The sequence below is a fragment of the Palaemon carinicauda genome, chromosome 39, assembly GCF_036898095.1.
Source record: "Palaemon carinicauda isolate YSFRI2023 chromosome 39, ASM3689809v2, whole genome shotgun sequence".
Taxonomy (NCBI): domain Eukaryota; kingdom Metazoa; phylum Arthropoda; class Malacostraca; order Decapoda; family Palaemonidae; genus Palaemon; species Palaemon carinicauda.
In genome coordinates this window covers 16,955,160-16,978,223 of record NC_090763.1, presented here as the reverse complement: position 1 = coordinate 16,978,223, position 23,064 = coordinate 16,955,160, and the positions used below count along the sequence as shown (strand labels likewise).

Here is a 23,064-nt window from a genome sequence, read left to right as displayed (position 1 = left end):
ATGTACCCACTATGAACATGCGCTTTCCATTACAATGAATGCAAGAAAGGAACAATCATAAGTAAATTAAATTGACAGTATTTCTTGAATCTATCACTCCTTGACTCCATTAACTCTCAAAAGTGGGTATCTGACAAATTCCATTGTGTGACTTGGCTAAAACTTAAAATTCGTTTATTGGCGTACAACAATTAACATTGTCATCAGAATGTGTACACCAGAAAACTGCTCAATAGATTTTCCTATGAGAATAATATTAATAATCTCATGAGTAATCAATACATTTTCATATTACAAGGGAAAAAAATATATAATTATAAAAAAATCGAGATCATTCTAAATATATGACATACTAATTTCAAGAGGAGAGAGTATCTGTTTTTGTAAACTAAAGGGACATGTAGTATACAGTATATTTCAAATCTATACCAAATGCAGTTAACATATATACAGTAAACTCCCTCATATCCTGCACTGCTGAAGCAGAAGGGTTACCAAATATCTGAATTTTCCAGATTACTGATTATCTCTTTAAATTACCTTAGCACTCTAAAAGAATTAATTATAACTCATTAATACTAAATATGTGTATTTGTGTAATCATTAGTAATATTCTGTAAGAGAATAAACAAGTGATATGAAAAAAAAAATTGTTGCAAGTCATTTTGGTTAGGTTTTTACTAATGTGTAGCAGTGTATGGCACTAGTAAATTTTTTTTTATAAAACTCCCTTATTTATATACTGTATGTGTGTATATACAGTATATATAATGTATGTTATGTATATATCTATATATTTCACTAACACTCGCGAGTTTGTTTTTCAAATACATAAAAAATACCCCTGAATATCGAATTTGCTCTCTTGAAAGCTCTCTCTACAGATGAGTGAGCTAAAGTCTGTTTAGTCTTATTTCATTTGAGTATAGATTTTAAGCTAGAAATATTAATCATTAAAGAAATTTCCCTATGGGTCTCAGATCCTGTGGTAGAGTGAATTCAATATTAAAGGATATTTATAGCTTATTTGAAAAAATACACATACTGTATATATACACATGTGCGTGTAGAAATGCGTGACAGCAGTAAATAATTTACTAAAAATCTCTTGTGAATATATATATTAAACTATACTGTATATACTACTGCAGTATGAGCTGTAACCAGAGAGGAATCCAATATAGTACTATCTGGCCAGTCAAAAGGACCCATTATCTTTCTAGCAGTAATATCTCACTCTACGGATGGTTAGTGCTTTGACCAACCTACTTCATACTGTGGATGATAGGATAGTTTAGGCTTGCTACAACATGTACTGTTATAAATGTTTTTAGATCAATTAAAAAGATAGTAATATAAGCATACACAAAAGTATTTTGGCAAATGGTCCTATAGAGACCTGCAATGCTTTTAGTCATAAAATTCAAACAAGTTAGAATACCATGTTACTGATATGATTTCTGGATTTATTTTGTTCTTTAAAATTGTGCACACATTCCCCATAGTGGTAGTGATGATAAAAAAAATAAATAAAGCCTTGACAGTTGCTGGTTGTTAAAATACATCCAAAGTTAAGAAAAAATAGGCATAAAAATAATGATAAACAATATAAAATATTCATGACTTTAAAAGGCAATGCATTTTTTTTAAACTTAGCTAACACTAAAAATGGTATTTTATGAATTAAGTGCCACTTTCTCATTAAAGGTTTGTTTATAATGATGTTTATTCATTCACAAAGACTAAATTGTCTTGTCAAGAAATCTTTATTACCAGGAAGGGCAGTGTACCAAGTTTACCTACAATGTTGAATGCCTAGGCACCAAATATGAACCAGATTTTGAGCAGAAACTATTTCTTTTTTCGAGTACCAGGTTAGAGGGAGTTTGTTGTAGCTGACAAACTATAAAAGGGATAATGAATAATAAAATATAGCACTGTCATATAAAGAAAATGTAAGGTGAAAGTCAATGATTATTTGCCTTTAAGAATCATTCGCCTTTGACTAATTTTGTATTTTAGTTTTATAGTTGCAGTTCTTTTATGAAATATCTGCTAATAAAATTTGGTCCCAGATGTCAGGAAGATTTTTCCGATGTAAATTTTAAAAGCCCCAAAATAATATCAATATAAAACAAGCTTGGATACATAGTAGAGTATATCTGAAAAACAAAATACAGTTTGCCTGTCCCCTGATGATGTTTATTACTTGAATTTGTCTACATGTTTCCTTTAAAAGTATCAAGTTCTTAAAAATATATACAGTACACCCTAATCTCTCTTCTTAATATAAGTTGGTCTAAAAAATGACTAAAATATCACAAAACACACATTATTTACATGTCTTTGTTGTGTACTCCTGGAATGCTGAATGATAATTCCATGTTCACAACATTCAAGATTATGCAAAATTTGCTCACCCATATCCTCTCACCATAACTTAGGTTAAGCAAAGAAAAAAAAAAATGGAGATTACAGGCGAGATGAAATAAAGGAAAATCTCATGGTTCATTACTCTTGCTAATATTCCACATAACTCTAAGAAACCCCTTAACTAGGAACACTCGTAAACAGTTTACATATGGAAACAAATACATACAGTATATACTAATGCGCTTGCAATAACTGTTCCTAGGGAGTTTCAATACAGTAATTCTATCTTTCATTAAATGAGAAATTAGCTTCACACACAAATATTTGAACACAAGCAATCATCTACACAGTACTAACATACACAAGAAGTTCTATTCTTGCTTAGTCATTGGATAAACAACAAAGTGCAGTACTTTTTTTTTCACGTCACGACATGATGCACGCTATTTACATTAATGAGGAAGAGGTCAATCTCAAAGCTTCTGACATTCTTGGCGCTTTAATGTGTGAAAGCTTAAAACAGTAAACTGAAAATTTGTATTTAAATTTACTATTTTAATCTTAAACCTACAACTCTGCTGTCATAAAATATTGCAATAATCAAAAGAAAATAATCAACTGTACAGTAACTGATTAAAGTACAAGGCTTGGCAAAGACATTAAAATTTCATTTAGAGGTTGTTGAAGTTATTGCCGGTAACTTAAAGGACAATCAGGTTCTTCACTAGATTCACACCTAGACAGATTAGGACATAACCTAAAACAATACTTTTTAAAAGTTAAGATAATCAAATTCACTGGTATAAAAGAATGTCATTAAATATACATTGGTATTATAATTGTGAGGTAAAGTTGGATAGTTAATGGTAAAAAGCACTAAAATCAACTTTCATAATGTAATATATTACATCTAAATCTCCAAATTTTTCAGGAATTTACAAGATACATAATTCTTTTGATTAATAAAACATTAAAAAATTCATCTGAATAACAACTACAACCCAAAATCTATAAAAACTATAATTCTTCATTGATCAATATCTGAAAACCAAATTCTGATACATTCTTTGCTGCAAAGCATTGTCTTTACTACAAAAAAAAAAAGAAGAAAAATATAAGGACAAAAATTATTAAATTCATTTTATAAGTATCTTTGTAAGCTTCCAAATAAAAATTTCATCATCTGATTATGAAATGGGATCCTCTGATACAAATACACACCAGCGAATTCCCAAATCACCCTAACAGCACAAGTTCTGTCTGGTATTTTGGTCTCTAAACGCTTTCAGAATAGTTTAGAAAAAAATTTCATAAAATTGTTGGTTAATACAAGAATTTCACATACTATATAGAAATAAAATGAAAACCAATGAAGGAAACTTCTATCAAGGAAACTGTATTTTTATCAAAGTTTACCTTGCTTTAGTAAAACCAGCTTTTAACAAGACAGCTTTGACTAAAATAATGCAAGATTGTGCAAGTGACAAAAAAGTACCCGTTGTATCAAGTACCCAAAGTGAAATAAAAATGCCAAACAATACCATTAATTACGTAAATTCTGAACCTTCTGTCATGTGAATCCATAAAACCTTTACAAGTGTTCTTTTCTAAAAGAAAAAACTTATAAATGTGTATTAGCCGACTTTTTGTTACATGCTCTAAGGCTCAAGAATAGCCAACAGTGATTAAAATTAATTTTATAGCACTTTATCAGGTGGTTTTTTGTTATATCTAATACCATACCTCAAACAATAGCAAACTTTAATTAAACTTGCATTCACAGTCCTATACATAGGCAATCTCAGAAAAATATATGCCTGCAACTTATAAAAACCTAATGCTAACACTACCAGGGCAGGCCATTTTGGTAATGTATGTGTCATGTCCTGCATTGGTAATGAAAGATGCTCTGTTAGAACCTATATTTAGTCTCTGATAACCTAACTGCCATCATTGCTAAAGTCCCATTAGGGTAACATTTTGTTTACTAAAATACCTGTCTATAAAATGCTGGCCACTGTGTGTACTTTCAGCATTCTGAAATCCTTGTTGACCAACTATTAAAAAATGTATAAAATTTTTACTGCCATTTAATGTAAGTTTTGTTTTTCAGCTACTTAACAGTACCTAACCGCAAGGCATTGGGGATTATCTTGTGAAAATAAATATGAAAGATAATACTTCGGCTTTTGAAGCTATACTGGCCATTAACTGCACATGGAAGCGCAATAAAGATGATTTCCATCATGCTTATTTTATGCAGAATAAAAAAATAAAAAATAAAATGCTTTGCATATACTGTAGAAATGTCCTGTTATTATTCAAAAATTATTTCAATGAATGCTTTCAATTCTACAATTTTTCCAAATTGAGACTTTTTCACAAATTCCTCCAAAATTATATGTTCTTTTGAAGCAGAAAACTTGGAAAATTGGGAGACTGAATATATGTACAATACATACGAAGAGCCCCATAAGTTAAATATTCATAAGTGCATCATTATTATATGGTTCTAAGACGCATTGAAATAAACTTGTCTGATACTGGAACGTGGATTTACAAAGTAATATGCACGTGAAAATTCTGCAATCAAACATTAGCAGTTTAGGTTAATTCTCAGAAAAGCTTTTTTCTTAAATGCCCTAGTAGTACAGTATACATAAACAAAATTTGCAAATTTTGGAGCCCCTAAAAAATCCTGGAAGGGACATAGCTGACAAAAGACATCCTAAAAAAACTTTTGCACTTCAACAAGCACCATTTAATATCCAGGGTAAATCTGTCAGTACATGGCAGCGATCATTTCATAATAAGAATAACTAATAATTATTTTAGTTTCGGTTTATCCAAAGTATGGCTTTGATAAGGAAATACGCAACCCCCAAGGTGTACATAATCATCTCTCTGTGTGCACGCTGCTGTGTATCCAACTCTAATGCCATTACACGACGATTAAGGCGACCCACTTGCCGTCGTAGCAGTGATACTTCTTCACTGGGACTGAGGTCTGTTGTAAGCCCTGGTGTTCCTGTATCACGACTGTTGGGAAATCAATCTAGTTTAATCTTTAATAGTTACCAAATCTTTAAGATGAGAATTTAAAGCAGAAAGATACATCATTTTAATCTCATATAAAATAGAAGCTACTTTTTTCATATATGACAAATGCAAAATCCTCTGGTATTTCTCAAATTTTCTTCTTAAAAACAATGTAAATCCCTCTTTGCCTCTACCTTATTACCACATTCAAGATACAAAATAAAATTCATTGCCAAATCTACTTACCCAGTAGAAATAAATGTATTAGAATTATGGGGTAAAACTGTTTGGACTGAAGCAGGAGTGCTACCCTCTTTTTCATCACTTGGAGACAGGTCTTCAGCAGCACTTGGATATGAGTAACTGTCCAATGTTATACTTCTTGGTGGGGTCTGAAAAATAGAATTCTAATAATTCCTTATTTCTCTAGACTAGTGGTCCCCAACCCCAGGGTCCCCAGAGGGTCTTACAAAAATATATCTTAATTCACAGCTATTCATTTTCATTTTTAATAATGTAGCTGATTCTACTGGACACACTTTTCTTCATTCCCATTTAAAATGTATTGAAATTCATTGTGCTGGTCGTCGTCGGCGCCCACTCGTGTCCGAGTATTGGGTTCTGTCGTTAGCCATCAGCCTCCTATCTGTGGGGTGGGTGTTTATGCCTGATGTGGCTGTTAAGTCCTAGTCTGTGGTGGAAGAGTCGCGGACAGTGTTCACAAGGGAGGGTAGGTGGTGGGCGGGGCTGTTCTAATCGCTCTCTCCTTCTTCTCCTCCTAGCCTCCTCATTTTGTCTCCTCTCCTCGAAGTCCACGGTGCCATGGTGTACTGTACTCCTCCAGGTTTTCCTGTCCCTGGCTGTTTCTTCCCATGAGGAAGAATCGATGTCAGTTAGAGCCAGGGTGCGCTTTAGTTGATCTTTATAGCGCATTTTCGGGGCTCCTCGTGGTCTGGTGCCCTGGGTCAGTTCTCCGTAGAATATTTTCTTTGGGAGCCTAGATGGATCCATCCTATGCACGTGTCCTATCCAGCGGAGGCGGTGGTGGATGATGGTGGCCTCCACGCTGGTCAGCGAGGCACGTTCTAAGACTTCAATGTTGGTGGTGTGGCTCTCCCAGGGGATTTTCAAGATCTGCCTCAGTTTCATTTGTTGGAAGCGTTCTAGGATTTTAATATCGTTTCTATATAGCGTCCATGTTTCACATGCATACAGGAGCGTGGAGAGGACTACTGCCCTGAACACCATTATTTTGGTGGTCATTGTCAGTGCGTGGTTAAATACGCGGCAGTTGAGTCGGCCAAAGGCGGAGTGGGCTGCCCTGATCCTGTTCTCCACGTCCTTTTTGCTTGTGGGATCTGATGTTAGGATGCTCCCTAGGTAGGAGAACTGGTCCACCTGTTCTAAAGGTTGGTCATTCACTGTGGTATTGAAGTTGGGGAGCATCAGTCCTGGTGGATGTTGGACGAGGGTCTTGGTTTTGTCTGAGTTGACTTGCATCCCAAAGCGTTCGTAGGCAGAGTTGTATGCATCAGCTAACGACTGCAGGTCCTCTGCCGTCTGACCTGGGGTGGCATTGTCGTCAGCATACTGCAGTTCTCGCACTGCACACAAGGTGGTCTTGGTTCTGGCGCGGAGTCTAGCGAGGTTGAAAGCGCCTCCATCCATGCGGAAACGTAGGTCGACTGAGGGTGTGTCTGGGGGAATCTCGTTGAGCATTGCTGCGGTGTATAGCGAGAAACACGTCGGGGCCAGAACACAGCCCTGCTTCAGGCCGCCATTGATGGGGAATGGGTCTGAAAGAGAGTTCTGGTGGCAGACTCTCCCAACCATTCCGTCATGGAGGGCACGCACCAACTTGACAAAATCGGGTGGGCAGCCATATCTTTTGAGGACAGCCCACATGGCAGGTCGAGGTACTTTGTAAATATAAACAAATATAATAACGAAAGCTCATATACATTTTGCAAGTATGTATACAGTATCTGTATTATGAAATGATTGATTTTTCTTATTACAATTAGGGTCATTAATCAGGGTTAAGACTGCAAGAGTTGCAACTAAAAATGGTTGGGAAACTCGGCTCTAGTCACGTAACCTTCATATTGCTTCTCCATAAGCTGTTTAATCAACATTTACCAGTAAAATTTAAAAAAAAATTCCATTTACTTTCCCTTCCATAAATAAATTCCCTTAGTAAAGGAAGGAACATTATAGTGGTAAGTGGTAAATGATGCGTCAGTGTCTTTGTCTCTTTAGTTTCTGTTTTGAAGGGAAGAGGGTGGGGATGTGTTGTAACATCAGACGAGTGTAGAAATAAATTTTATTTCCATGGACCTCCCCTGATGTTCACACACTACTGCTGACTCCTACACTGCTGAATGTGTGATACCAGTGAAAGAAAGATAAAAATAAATTCAATTAAAAGCAATATATCATGGTTAAGAAACATTAACTTGGTCTAGATTACTTTCAACAAACCATCTGAATATACAGTTTGAAATATAGGACATCAGATTGTTTACAAAAAAAATTTAAGTTACTGGAATGTAACTTCTTTCTAAATGATAATTTAATTATCAAATTAATTTTTAATTCAAAACCCCATATACTTGTAACTATGGGTCCTAGAGCCTATCAATATTCATAAGAAACCAGGATTCTATATGATAATGCTAGCAAAAACCAACTGGGTACAACAAAGAGTTGCTGCTAAAACTCTTACCGAAGAGAGATTTCAACAAATGTTAAGGGAAGTAGCTACTGTACACGTCTAAAATCCTGTACAATAACTTTCAAGCCTTTTATTAGATTTTATAAAGTAATTCTTCAAAAGCTACTGTGACCAAACTTCAAACTATGAATTATATTACTTTTTTGTGGTCTTAGGAAGATCAGGGACCCTAAATCCACAAAACAAATTAGGGACACTATCTCTAATACCTGAATTACCTCTAATACCTGATTTTTTTTTTTTTTTTTCAAATAATACTTAATGGCTCTAACTAGACAAAGAGATCTGTTCCCTGCTGCAATGCTTTCAGCTATTTTCAGAGAAAGGATGTAAAAAAATTGAGGTAAACTTTTCCTTAAGGTCATTTTTTATGCTCTGAAGGAAGACAAAAGGGACAAAATAAACTTGTGTTCCTAAAGATTACTTTGACGGACAACATTTGTAGTCCACTCATGTTTAGCTGAAGCTAGCGTCAATAGGAAAAGGGTTTTAGCCATGAGACCTTTAAGAGAGATTTCTACTGTTCATAATTTGGATCTTAAATACTGTAATACCACATCCAAATTCCAGAAAATTTACCTACTACTGGAGGCCTTTCAATAATCAACAATATGCATTAATGCAATGATTATAATACCTGAAATGGACAGATCTAATTCCAAATGCTTGAGAACAGAATTAAGCATTGATTTATATCCCTTAATAGAACATCAAAATTTCCCCAGTCCCACCATTTTTATCAGAACAGTACTCTGGAACTCTACTCCTTTGTAAACACTATGCTGAAGAGTCATAATAATATGCAGCTTCTTAAAATTCCAGGCCAGAGTATTTATCATGTCAAAGAATGGTTCCCCAGAGAGAAGAGTGATCCTCGACCGGTCTAATATCAACAAGCATATTCAAAATGACAACCATTCTGCATGTCTACCAATTAATAGACTGAGGGGGTTTGACCTTTACTATAATGTAAAATAGGCTTATTGGCATGTCCCACTTGCTACTCACTTCTGATCTGTCCTAGGATTTTGGCTCAGGTAGTGGTATACAGGTTCAAAGAAAAGCCATTTGGCCATATGTGTTCACAAAACTAGCAAGTCAGCTGTAGCTGCAGTTCTGGTCATAGCTTATTTAGACAACGGGCTGATTTGGAGAGAAATGAAAGAATTACACCTCTAACACACAAATTAAGTTGTGCAGATCCTTCTGGTTTTAAGTTTCCTGTGTAACTTTGCAAAATTAAGACTAATTTCAAGGATATTTCAGAAGCTAGGTCATCAATGTAATATGGTAAAAGCCACACTTAGGATTGTGGTTGGCTAATTGGTAACGCCCTTGCCTGGTGATCGGCAGACTGTGGTTAGAGTCCCACTCAAGCTTGTTAGTTCCTTTGGTCGCTACAACCTCACCAACTTTGTGAGCTACAGATGGGGGGTTTGGGGGTACCTATAGGTCTATCTGCTGAGTAATCAGCAGCCACTGCCTGGCCCTCCTTGGTCCTAGCTTGGGCGGAGGGGGGCTTGGGCCCTGATCATATGTATAAATGGTCAGTCTCTAAGGCAATCTCACTGTCCCTTGCCTTTGCCATTTGTGAGAACCCTTTAAACCTTTAAAACCCTTAAGACTAACAAAAGCATCTAGGTAAAGAATTCTAAGCAAGATCAGATTCTTTCAAACTGCTTTTCCATAAGACAACAACTAGAAAAGATTTTGTGCCTCCTTCAGTTTGTTCAATAGTTGACCCAGTAGAAAGATGTCAATTTAGTGTAGAGCAGAGTGGCAAGGAAGGGGGTTTGAGACCTTCAGGCTTAGCTGTACAGCTATAGCAAAAGAATTTTCAGACTGTGGAAAACATCAAATGCCTTTTGTAAGTCCATCCTGTTGGTCCTTCCCCCAATTTCTATGATCCTTCATACAGATGCATTCCAGGTGGGTTGTGGAGGTTGTTCAGAGGAGACCTGCGTGTTTGGGAAAGGGTACCCTCACTTTATAGAATTTCAGAGAAATGTGTAGGAACTGATGGAAGTCTTCCTGATGTTGAAAAGAATCAGTCCAAAATTTGACTTTCATATAGAGATTCAATAGTGCCTGAACTCAAAGATGTCTCTTATGCACACTAAATGCGTTCGTTGCAAATTGATACATTGGCCCTAAAGCAAGGCAACCCATATTATAGTAAATTATGTTATACTGTATTGTATTCCCTGTTCTAGCCTTTCACAAAAAGTCCTTGTTTACCACACAGTACCTCCCCTAAAATAGTTTCTTCCTTTGTCAAAAACTGCCCCCTTTTTATACACCGTGTTTCAATTAATGAAATGACAACATATGACAATTTTACCTGAAGTTTGTCAAACATAATATTAGTACATGTATTACTAGCTAAGCTACAACCCTAATTGGAAAAAACAGGATGCTATAAGTCCAAGTGCTCCAAAAGGGAAAAATAGCCCAGTAAGGAAAGGAAACAAGGAAATAAAATATAAGAGAAGTATATATATTTATATATATAATATACCAAGGCACTTTCCCCAATTTTGGGGGGTAGCCGACATCAACAAATGAAACAAAACAAAAAAGGGGACCTCTACTCTCTATGTTCCTCCAGCCTAACAAGGGACTCAACCGAGTTCAGCTGGTACTGCTAGGGTGCCATAGCCCACCCTCCCACATTATCCACCACAGATGAAGCTTCATAATGCTGAATCCCCTACTGCTGCTACCTCCGCGGTCATCTAAGGCATCGGAGGCAGCAGCAGGGCCTAATGGAACTGCGTCACAATCGCTCCCCATTCATTCCTATTTCTAGCACGCTCTCTTGCCTCTCTCACATCTATCCTCCTATCACCCAGAGCTTTCTTCACTCCATCCATCCACCTAAACCTTGGCCTTCCTCTTGTACTTCTCCCATCAACTCTTGCATTCATCACCTTCTTTAGCAGACAGCCATTTTCCATTCTCTCAACATGGCCAAACCACCTCAACACATTCATATCCACTCTAGCTGCTAACTCATTTCTTACACCCGTTCTCACTCTCACCACTTCGTTCCTAACCCTATCTACTCGAGATACACCAGCCATACTCCTTAGAACAGTTGGTACAATCACTTTCTCATATAGAATTCTTTTTACATTCATGCCCAACCCTCAATTTTTTACTACTCCCTTAACTGCCCCCAACACTTTGCAACCTTCATTCACTCTCTGACGTACATCTGCTTCCACTCCACCATTTGCTGCAACAACAGACCCCAAGTACTTAAACTGATCCACTTCCTCAAGTAACTCTCCATTCAACATGACATTCAACCTTGCACCACCTTCCCTTCTCGTACATCTCATAACCTTACTCTTACCCACATTAACTCTCAACTTCCTTCTCTCACACACACTTCCAAATTCTGTCACTAATCGGCCAAGCTTCTCTTTTGTGTCTGCAACCAGTACAGTATCATCCGCAAACAACAACTGATTTACCTCCCATTCATGGTCATTCTCGTCTACCAGTTTTAATCCTCGTCCAAGCACTCGAGCATTCACCTCTCTCACCACTCCATCAACATACAAGTTAAACAACCACGGTGACATCACACATCCCTGTCTCAGCCCCACTCTCACCAGAAACCAATCACTCACTTCATTTCCTATCCTAACACATGCTTTACTACCTTGGTAGAAACTTTTCACTGCTTGCAACAACTTTCCACCAACTCCATATAACCTCATCACATTCCACATTGCTTCCCTATCAACTCTATCATACGCTTTCTCCAGATCCATAAACGCAACATACACCACCTTATCTTTTGCTAAATATTTCTCGCATATCTACCTTACTGTAAAAATCTGATTCATACAACCTCTACCTCTTCTAAAACCACCCTGTATTTCTAAGATTGCATTCTCTGTTTTATCCTTGATCCTATTAATCATTACTCTACCATACACTTTTCCAACTACGCTTAACAAACTAATACCTCTTGAATTACAACACTCATGCACATCTCCCTTACCCTTATATAGTGGTACAATACATGCACAAACCCAATCTACTGGTACCATTGACAACACAAAACACATTTTAAACAATCTCACCAACCATTCAAGTACAGTCACCCCCTTCCTTCAACATCTCAGCTCTCACACCATCCATACCAGACACTTTTCCTACTCTCGTTTCATCTAGTGCTCTCCTCACTTCATCTATTGTAATCTCTCTCTCATTCTCATCTCCCATCACTGGCACCTCAACACCTGCAACAGCAATTATATCTGCCTCCCTATTTTCCTCAACATTCAGTAAACTTTCAAAATATTCTGCCCATCTTTTCCTTGTCTCCTCTCCTTTTAACAACCTCCCATTTCCATCTTTCACTGTCTCTTCAATTCTTGAGCCAGCCTTCCTTACTCTCTTCACTTCTTTCCAAAACCTCTTCTTATTCTCTTCATATGAATGACCCAATCCCTGACCCCACCTCAGGTCAGCTGCCCTCTTTGCCTCACGTACCTTGCGCTTTACTTCCAAATTTTTCTCTTTATATTTTTCAATATTAAACTTACCCGATAATCATGTAGCTGTCAACTCCGTTGCCCGACAGAATTCTATGGAGGGATACGCCAGCTATCACAATACTAGAAGTGGGTGTACTTACCAGCGCCACCTGTGGCCAGGTACTCAATTACTTGTTGTTGACACCTCCTCAATTATTCCTCTGTCGTGCTTCCGGCTAGACGTTCTGGGATACGCTTATGGTCTTCGAGTTTATTCACGGATATTTGGTGAAGTATTCTCTCAGATTAACGGCTGTCGCTTTACTGGAATCCTTCTTATATTAGCTAGATAGCTTTTATATAGTACTGATATAACGGTTAACGATTTTTGCTTGTTTTTGGATCCCCCTTTGGCTAACTCTTTGGATTACAAGATGTCTGACATTTCGCAAGCCCCCTCCCATAGACGATGAGGTCTTGCAATAGGCGTATTCCGAAGGCCTCGGTAGATCCTCACACCGCTTGTTCTGACTGTAGGGACAGGCCCTGTCAGTTAGAAAATCGATGTGAGGAATGCGCCGGACTTTCGGAATTGGAATTTGTCCGTCTTTTAAAATATTCAACTAAGTTAGAGAGAGGTAGAGTTAGGAGGAGTTCTTCTCACTCTTCTATGTTTTCCTCACCTCATGATCCCCTACCTTTTCCTACCCCTGTAGTGGCTACCCCCGAACCTACTGTGTGCCCTCCGCCTGATATGTCAGTTGTTTTGCGTGCTATTCAGGCTTTAGGCGATAAAGTAGAATCAGTGGTAAGTGACCATAAGTCTCTGATGGCCGAAGTTAAAGAACTGAAGGTCAAGAGTGCAGTGGGTGGAGTTAGTGCCAGTGCTGTGACGAGTGCTAGTGTCGGTGCAGTGCCAAGTGCTAGTGGTGCCAGTGTGGTGCGTGAGGATTTTTCTGTGCGAGCCAGTCGTCCTCCCAGTCCGGGACCTCTTGCAAGCTCCCATGCCCAGGGGAGAAGCAATGTCGAAGGGCTTAAGGGTTCGGCAGGCCTTGTTAGGCGCACAGAACTATCCTCGGTGGTTGCGGGCGTGTCTTCCAAAGACCGTCACTCCCACCTGCAGACGATTGAGCCCGTCTTATTCTCGTCCGCTGATCAACTGTCAGGCAAGAAACGTTGGTCTCAGGTCTCGAGACCGCTTAAACGTAGAGTCCAGTCCGCGAGTGCTCAGCCAGGTTGCAGTCATTGGCTCAGCTCTGACTCGCCTCAGTCATCTGTCGACTGTACTCCGCCCAAGAGGAGTAAGGTTCTGCCACAACAGAGCTCGACTGTTAAGGCTTTACCTCAGTCTGCTATCGTTTCTGCCGATCCCAAGTGGACCCTGCTTCAGTCCATGCAAGCACAGCTTTCGGACTTGATGCGTGAGTGTCGGGCTGAGAGTGTTGCACCTCCGCCTCCGCCTACACTCCCTCCGCCTGTTCTCGCTCCGCCTGTGCTCGCCCCGCCTGCGCTCGCTCCGCCTGGTCGCAGCACCTTCTGCCAGGCGTACGATGTTGAGCCACTTTCGGAGTTCGCTGTTCCCAGTGGTGTTCAGCCTCAGCCTTCTTTAAGGCAACCTTTACTTTGGGATCAGGAGGGTTATTCCACTCTTCCTCCGCCTCCCCTTGCTGCTCCACCAGTGGTGCAACTCTCGGTTGGGGTACAACAACCTCTCCCTTCCATGAGTCAGTCTGCTCAGCCATCGCTGCAGCGAGCTCAACCCTCCTCAAGGCAAGCTCCTCTACACCCTGGACTTGCGCCTCAGGAGCCTCAGCTTGCGAGAACTTTACCTTGTTCTGCGCAGCCTCAACCTCATCATGCTCCGCTCATCTCACAGGAACAGGAACGGGCTACTCCGCCTCCGTCCTCCGCTCAGCAAGCGCAATCCTTGGGTTCAACCTCTCTTGCTAGGAGTCAACCTCCTTCACCCATGCGCCTTCCTTCTGCTTCGTCTGTTGTTCAGCCTTTGCAGTCTGAGCCTCAGGTTTTCCCTCAACAGTTACTGGAAGAGGAAACCACTGTTATTGTTCCTACCCGTTCTGACTCTGCGGTTCAGCATTCTTGTCCGATCTCTTCACTTCACTCTGGTGATGAGGTGTCGGATGATGAGGAGGCACACCTTGATCCCTCATCAGACGTGGACGAATCCAAGCTTTCTCCACAGTCTATTGATTTTCGTAAGGTCTTGGCTCTACTCAGGGAGATTTACCCAGACCACTTTGTCTCTGCTATTCCCCGCTCTCCACCATCTGAGTTTTCGCTGGGCGTACAACAAGCTAAGTCCTCCTATACTAAGCTTGTCCTAGCTAGATCCTCCAAGAGGGCTTTAAGGATCTTAGGGGAGTGGCTGCAGTCTAAACAACACCTTGGCAAGACTTCCTTCATGTTCCCTCCAACGAAGCTCACTTCGAAAGCGAGCGTTTGGTATGCCACAGGGGAAGCACCAGGCTTGGGAGTACCTGCCTCTGCCCAGGCTGACTTCTCAAGTCTGGTGGACTCGCCTCGGAGAACTGCTATGAGACGCTCGAAGGTTTGTTGGACCTTCTCAGACCTGGATCACTTACTGAAAGGGATGTTCAGAGCATTTGAAATGTTCAACTTTCTCGACTGGTGCCTGGGGGCCCTCAGCAAGAAAACCTCTCCTGCGGACAAAGATTCTGCCATGCTATTAATGTCCTGCATGGATAAGGCCATCAGAGATGGATCGGGCGAGCTAGCGTCGTTGTTTGTATCAGGGGTGTTGAAGAAAAGGGAACAACTGTGTACCTTCCTTTCCGCCAGCATTACACCTTGCCAACGGTCACAACTCCTTTTTGCTCCGCTCTCGAAGTTCCTCTTTCCCGAAGAGCTAGTTAAGGACTTGTCTGCTGCCCTGATACAAAAGGACACGCACGATCTTGTAGCCTCATCGGCTCGTAAGTCTAAGGTTGCCACCTCAGTCCCCAAGACTTATCGCTCCCCAGTGGCTGATACCCCGGCTACGAGGTTCATACCGCCCTTTCGTGGTAGAGCCCCCAGCCGAGGAAGCTCCCGTCCAGACTCTCACAGGAGCAAGTCTAGGAAAGGATCCAGGACATCTAAGGGAAAGAACTGACTCTCCGTTTCTCCAGACAACAGTAGGAGCCAGACTCAAGATCTTCTGGCGAGCCTGGGAGAAGAGAGGTGCAGACGCACAGTCTGTCAGTTGGCTGAGGAACGGTTACAGGATTCCATTCTGCCTCAAACCACCTCTGACCACATCGCCCATCAACCTCTCTCCCAACTACAAAGAAGAGGACAAGAGGCTAGCATTGCAACAGGAGGTGTCGCTACTTGTGCAGAAGAAGGCAGTGGTTATAGTCCGGGACCATCAATCCCCGGGCTTCTACAACCGTCTCTTTCTTGTGGCCAAGAAGACAGGAGGTTGGAGACCGGTGCTGGACGTCAGCTCTCTCAACGAGTATGTCACCAAGCAGACGTTCACGATGGAGACGACCAAGTCGGTCTTAGCAGCGGTCAGACAGGAGGACTGGATGGTCTCGTTGGACTTGAAAGATGCATACTTTCACGTTCCCATTCATCCAGACTCCCAACCTTTCCTGAGATTCGTTTTCGGAAAGGTTGTCTATCAGTTCCAAGCCCTGTGTTTTGGCCTAAGCACAGCTCCTATGGTCTTTACTCATCTGATGAGGAATGTAGCGAAATTCCTACACTTGTCGAACATCAGAGCCTCCCTCTACCTAGACGACTGGCTGTTGAGAGCCTCCACGAGTCGTCGTTGTCTGGAGAACCTCAATTGGACTTTAGACTTAATCAGAGACCTAGGTCTATTAGTCAATATAGAGAAATCTCAACTCATTCCCTCCCAATCCATTGTGTACCTGGGAATGGAGATTCGGAGTCAGGATTTTCGGGCTTTTCCATCGGCCCCCAGGATAAGCCAAGCCCTAGAGTGCATCATGAGCATGCTGAAGAGGAGCAATTGCTCAGTGAGACAGTGGATGAGTCTCACAGGGACCCTCTCATCACTGGCCCTGTTTGTCGAGCTAGGAAGACTCCACCTCCGCCCTCTTCAATTCCATCTTGCTGCTCATTGGGACAAGGGCTCGACTCTAGAAGCAGTCTCTATCCCTATCAACCAAGAGATGAAGACCACTCTCCTGTGGTGGAAGCACAATCTCCTTCTCAAGGAGGGTCTATCATTGGCCATCCAGACCCCCAATCTTCATCTCTTCTCAGATGCATCGGACTCGGGCTGGGGTGCGACCTTGGACGGACGGGAATGCTCGGGAGTATGGAACGAGGAACAAGGATTACTCCACATCAACTGCAAGGAACTGCTAGCAGTTCATCTAGCCCTGTTGAACTTCAAGTCCCTCCTGCTAGGCAAAGTGGTGGAGGTGAATTCAGACAACACCACAGCCTTGGCTTACATCTCCAAGCAAGGAGGGACCCATTCGAGGAGCCTTTACGAGATCGCAAGGGACCTCCTCATTTGGTCAAGAGGTCTAAACCTCACTCTGGTCACGAGGTTCATCCAGGGCGATATGAATGTTTCAGCGGATCGCCTAAGCAGAAGGAATCAGGTCATTCCCACGGAATGGACCCTCCACAAGAGTGTGTGCAACAGACTTTGGACCTTGTGGGGTCAACCTACCATAGATCTGTTTGCCACCTCCATAACCAAGAGACTTCCGCTTTATTGTTCCCCTGTTCCAGACCCTGCAGCGGTTCATGTGGATGCTTTTCTTCTGAACTGGTCCCATCTCGACCTGTACGCATTCCCTCCGTTCAAGATAATAAACAAAGTTCTGCAGAAATTCGTCTCGCACGAAGGGACACGGCTGACGCTGGTTGCTCCCCTTTGGCCTGCAAGAGAATGGTACACAGAGGTACTTCAATGGCTAGTCGACTTCCCCAGGACTCTACCTCTAAGAGTGGACCTTCTACGTCAACCTCACGTAGACAGGTTGCACCCAAACCTCCACGCTCTTCGGCTGACTGCCTTCAGACTGTCGAAAGATTCGCTAGAGCTAGAAGCTTTTCGAAGGAGGCAGCCAGTGCGATTGCCAGAGCTAGAAGAGTTTCCACTCGTAGAGTCTACCAGTCTAAGTGGGAGGTCTTCCGAAGCTGGTGTAGAGCCAATTCAATATCCTCTACCAATACCTCTGTGATCCAAATAGCTGACTTCCTTCTACATCTTAGGAATGAGAGATCCCTTTCAGCACCTACGATTAAAGGATATAGGAGCATGTTGGCCTCAGTTCTCCGCCACAGAGGTTTGGACCTGTCTTCCAACAAGGACCTTCAAGACATTCTCAAGTCTTTTGAGACGTCTAAAGAACGTCGTCTTTCCACTCCAGGCTGGAATCTAGACGTAGTCTTAAGGTTCCTTATGACTTCTAGGTTCGAACCTCTCCAGTCAGCTTCCTTCAAGGACCTTACCCTCAAGACTCTTTTTCTCGTTTGCCTTGCAACAGCTAAGAGAGTCAGTGAGGTTCATGCCTTCAGCAAGAACATTGGTTTCACAACCGAATCGGCAACATGTTCTTTTCAGCTTGGATTCCTAGCAAAGAACGAGCTTCCTTCACGTCCTTGGCCTAGATCGTTCGAAATACCTAGCCTCTCCAACATGGTAGGTAACGAACTAGAGAGAGTTCTTTGCCCTGTCAGAGCTCTCAAATATTATCTGAAGAGGTCTAAACCTATTCGAGGACAGTCAGAAGCCTTATGGTGTGCCATCAAGAAACCCTCGAGACCCATGTCCAAGAATGGGCTTTCGTACTATATAAGGCTTCTGATCAGAGAAGCACATTCTCACTTAAAGGAGGAAGACCTTGCATTGCTGAAGGTAAGGACCCACGAAGTAAGAGCTGTAGCTACTTCGATGGCCTTTAATAAAAACCGTTCTCTGCAGAGCATAATGGATGCAACCTATTGGAGGAGCAAGTCAGTGTTTGCATCATTTTATCTGAAAGATGTCCAGTCTCTTTACGAGAACTGCTACACCCTGGGACCATTCGTAGCAGCGAGTGCAGTAGTAGGTGAGGGCTCAGCCACTACATTCCCTTAATCCCATAACCTTTTTTAACCTTTCTCTTGAATACTTTTATTGTTGTTTTTATGGTTGTTACGGTAGGCTAAGAAGCCTTCCGCATCCTTGGATTTGGCGGGTGGTCTATTCATTCTTGAGAAGCGCCTGGGTTAAAGGTTTGGTAGAGGTCCTTTAGTAGGGGTTGCAACCCCGTGTACTTTGGCACCTTTGGGTTGATTCAGCCTCCAAGAGGAACGCTGCGCTCAGTAAGGAAGACGAACTTTAAATAAAGAGGCAGAGTAACGGTTCTATTCGACTTCCTTACCAGGTACTTATTATTTCATTGTTATTTGAGATAACTGTTATATGAAATATGGGATACTTAGCTATCCTTTAATCTTGTACACTGGTTTTCACCCACCTCCCTGGGTGTGAATCAGCTACATGATTATCGGGTAAGTTTAATATTGAAAAATGTTATTTTTATTAATAAAATAAATTTTTGAATATACTTACCCGATAATCATGATTTAATCGACCCTCCCTTCCTCCCCAGAGAGAACCAGTGGACCGAGGAATAATTGAGGAGGTGTCAACAACAAGTAATTGAGTACCTGGCCACAGGTGGCGCTGGTAAGTACACCCCCTTCTAGTATTGTGATAGCTGGCGTATCCCTCCATAGAATTCTGTCGGGCAACGGAGTTGACAGCTACATGATTATCGGGTAAGTATATTCAAAAATTTATTTTATTAATAAAAATAACATTTTTCATACTTCTCTACACTATTACTCTGCAGCCATTCTTCAAAAGCCCTCTTTTTCTCTTCCCCTTTTACCTTCACTCCTTCATTCCACCATTCACTGCCCTTCCTCATGCTGCCTCCAACAACCTTCTTGCCACACACATCACTTGTAATCCCAACAAAATTTTCTTTTACTAACTTCCACTCCTCCTCTAAATTGCCTGTTTCTCTTACTTTCACTTCGTCATATGTCATTTTCAACCTTTCCTGATATTTACTTTTTACCCCCGGTTTTATTAGCTCTTCAACCCTCACTAGTTCCCTTTTACATTCACCTACTCTATTCCCCACTCTTTTGCTACAACTAGTTTTCCTTCCACCAAAAAATGATCAGACATACCGTTAGCCATACCCCTAAACACGTGCACGTCTTTCAATCTTCCAAACATTCTTTTAGTTATCAACACATAATCCATTAATGCCCTTTAAAATAAAATAAAATATTTTAAGATCAGTAACAACACTAAAATAGATCTTTCATATATAAACTATAAAAAACTTGAAAAAAAAAAAACAAGAGGAAGAGAGATAAGATAGAATAGAGTGCCTGAGTTTACTGTCAAGCAAGAAAACCCTACCTTAAAACAGAAATACAAAACACTACCTTACAAAACCTATTAGATTTTTGAAGGCGGAAATCAGAAAGCAGCTTTCTGTAATTCTTACCTGTACTCTGTACAATGTAGGATCTGGTTGAGGCATGATAGACTTCTCCAATTCCACCTCTCGAGGTATACCCCTGGTGCCTATGTGTTGTTCTCCACCTGAAAATTGCCAACTGTCTGTTAAACACAGTCTTTTATGACAAAATCAGATTCAGGTAAAAGTTAGATCATGACATAGGACTGGATACTACTTCTTCATCTATTAGCGTGCTTTTTTAGGTATTCATCAATACAGGACAAACTATGGTTAATTTATTAGTACTGTATAATACTTTCAAACTGATGAACTAGTCAAAAACCAAATATTACAATCCTTTTACATTTACAAAAAAAAACATTTTTCATGCCATGCTTGTTATTCAAAATTCAATCGAGATAATTTTGAAACACATACTGTACAAGCATGTTAAAAGTCAGGAAGATGAAATAAAAAAAAAAACACCAATAATAAAGTACCAATACATTTGAGAGAGAGAGAAAGAGCGAGTTTAGTATCATCAACATATTAATGTACACCAACTTCCATACAGAAGGCTTGTAAACTAGAGTTCCATCTCAAAATAAAGTACTGTATATCTACTCCTTAAAAATCTAATCTCAGATATTTAACTTGAAAATTACTTTTTGCCTTTACAATACAACTGTTTAAAAATTATTATACAGTATACTGAACAGATTAATCAGAACTGATTTGGTCACTTCTTGGCACATACAAATATAGAGAAACTACACAAGAATCTAAAATTTTAGCAGATATATTATCTAATATCCTCAAAAATCAGAGATGGCTTACTCTTTTCAGTATCCTGCCTTATGTATTTAATTGGTTCAAAGAAACCCGATGTGAAGTGACTTATACTGTACGATCCCTATAAATGTACTTAAACATGAAAGAGTACAGCATTTACAACTTGCTATGATTTTATAGAAATCAGCTAACCTACATTAAAAAGCTTTCAGGTGAAGTACAGTATTGTACAGTACCTGTACAACACTTCATAATTATAATACGACACAGAGTATGACGTAAGGTCAGGGAAAGCCGCGTAATAGGGATTTTATTTTTGTATTCAATATTGTCGGAACTGACGAAGAGCAGCATTATTGTACGTCATACTGTATCATGATTTTCAACTCAAATGGAGACAAAGCAAAATTAAGACTTATGATTTTTTCCAGTACATTCCTCATATAGCATACATATGGAACTTAATTCTTTCACCGCGTGCTTCAATTTGGATATTCTTTTTCAAAAAAATTCCAAAGATAATTCCAAACCTGAATATCAATTTACATATTTTTGCCTTTTATGTAATACAGTACAGTACTGTATAGTGAAACTGTTGTAGAATGCTTCCCAACTCCAACACATTGGTTCTTAAAGTATTTAAGAAAAAAAGTCCAAGTTGTCAAACAAATTTTCAGTATTTGAATCGAACAACAATCACAGTTGGAACTTATACAAGTTCCGATGTGTATTGCCAGCTGCCTAATGCTACTAAAACAAACGTGGCTACGGTAATGTACATTACTTTAGCCACTTCTTCCATTGTACACCCCAAAAAATTGGTAATTTTTTTGCTTATTTCAATTTTTTTACACAATATACTGTTTAATGGGGCCTGCAAAGATTCGTGATGATTATAAGTAAATAAGTTTTAGAATCTTCAATAAATGGAAAAGAAATTATAGCAAAGTTCGAGAATGGTGTGCACATGACTGATTTAGCCAGGCAATATGGTATGGCAAAATCAACAATATTTATCAAGTATGGGATTCAACTCTCCTTACTGAAGGTAAAGAAATTGAATTATTCTTTATTTCATACATTAATTATTTTCTTATGATTTAATAACTGTCAGTAAAGAACTGTCAACTTTGTGGAAAAAATGCTTCAAAATTAGTATTTTTGAGGTCTGGAATGGATTAATCCAATTTACATTAATCCTTAAGGGGAGAACTGAATTGGATATTAGGGAAAATTGAATTAATTTTGGGTGTTTGAATTTCCCCTAGATGCAAACGGCTTTTAAAACTATTAATATTCCATTACTGCCTTCCCAAAATCGAAGATTTTGCAAAGGATATGTATTCACCCTTGTTGTCGTTCATTTATTTGTTTGTGAGTAACTTTACACAAAAACTATAATACAGATTTTGACCAAACTTGGTAGTCATGTTGGGTATGATCCAAGGATGAATCTGTAATATTTTGGTAGGAAAACTACAGCAAGGTACAAGTATGCAGCAGTACTTTGAAAATAATCACAATGTTAAGTAAACGGCAAATATTTTGTTAGTTTATTTTTTGTTTGTGAACATTACGCAAAAACTACAGAACCAATTTCAATCAAACTTGGTGGACATGTGGGATATCACCCAAGGACAAATCCATTAGAGTTTGAAGAAACTACATTGAAGGACTATACAAATACGCAGTGGAGTCAAGAGCAAAATGAGATTGCTTGGCATGGTGATGGCATGCTCTCTCCTCAGTCTCTAGTATTGTGTGGAGTCAACATTACGGCAATGTTTATGGATTTCTACAAGTCAGATAATTATTTTTTGCAAATCTTACTGCAGTTGGGTTTCTGTACATTCTGGCATTAATGCTTTTATTAGGCTTTAATTCTTTGAATCTAATTTCCTGATGTTTACTTTGATTATGATTTACTTCTTGATTATTATTTTGATTAGTATTAAGTTTTTCTATTGATTTTTTTAGATAAAGAGTGCCTGTTGTACGCTTTTCATCAGATGGTCAGCAAACAGACAAATAGCACTGGGGGTTTCTCATTTATAAAACTTGTTTTTACCCTTCTTGACAAAGTTGTCATTCACATTACCAATTTCATATATATATTTATGTTTTCAACTTATGAAATTCAGAAATAAGGTAATTA

The 23,064-nt window shown here is 39.8% G+C and overlaps 1 protein-coding gene across 3 annotated transcripts in view; it reads right to left on the bottom strand.

Annotated features, from left to right (window-relative positions):
* Window positions 1–1,452: 1,452 nt before the first annotated feature.
* The window catches only part of Tango11 (transport and golgi organization 11), a 30,469-nt gene continuing 8,857 nt past the window's right edge, over window positions 1,453–23,064 (bottom strand). For all 3 annotated transcript variants that reach the window (XM_068362592.1, XM_068362591.1, XM_068362593.1), the window contains exons 4-6: window positions 20,163–20,260; window positions 5,659–5,804; window positions 1,453–5,412 (exon numbers count right to left, since the gene is read on the bottom strand). In XM_068362592.1, the coding sequence (XP_068218693.1) occupies window positions 5,205–5,412; window positions 5,659–5,804; window positions 20,163–20,260 (452 nt within the window). In that variant the 3' untranslated portion in view covers window positions 1,453–5,204. The remainder of the gene's footprint in view (window positions 5,413–5,658; window positions 5,805–20,162; window positions 20,261–23,064) is intronic.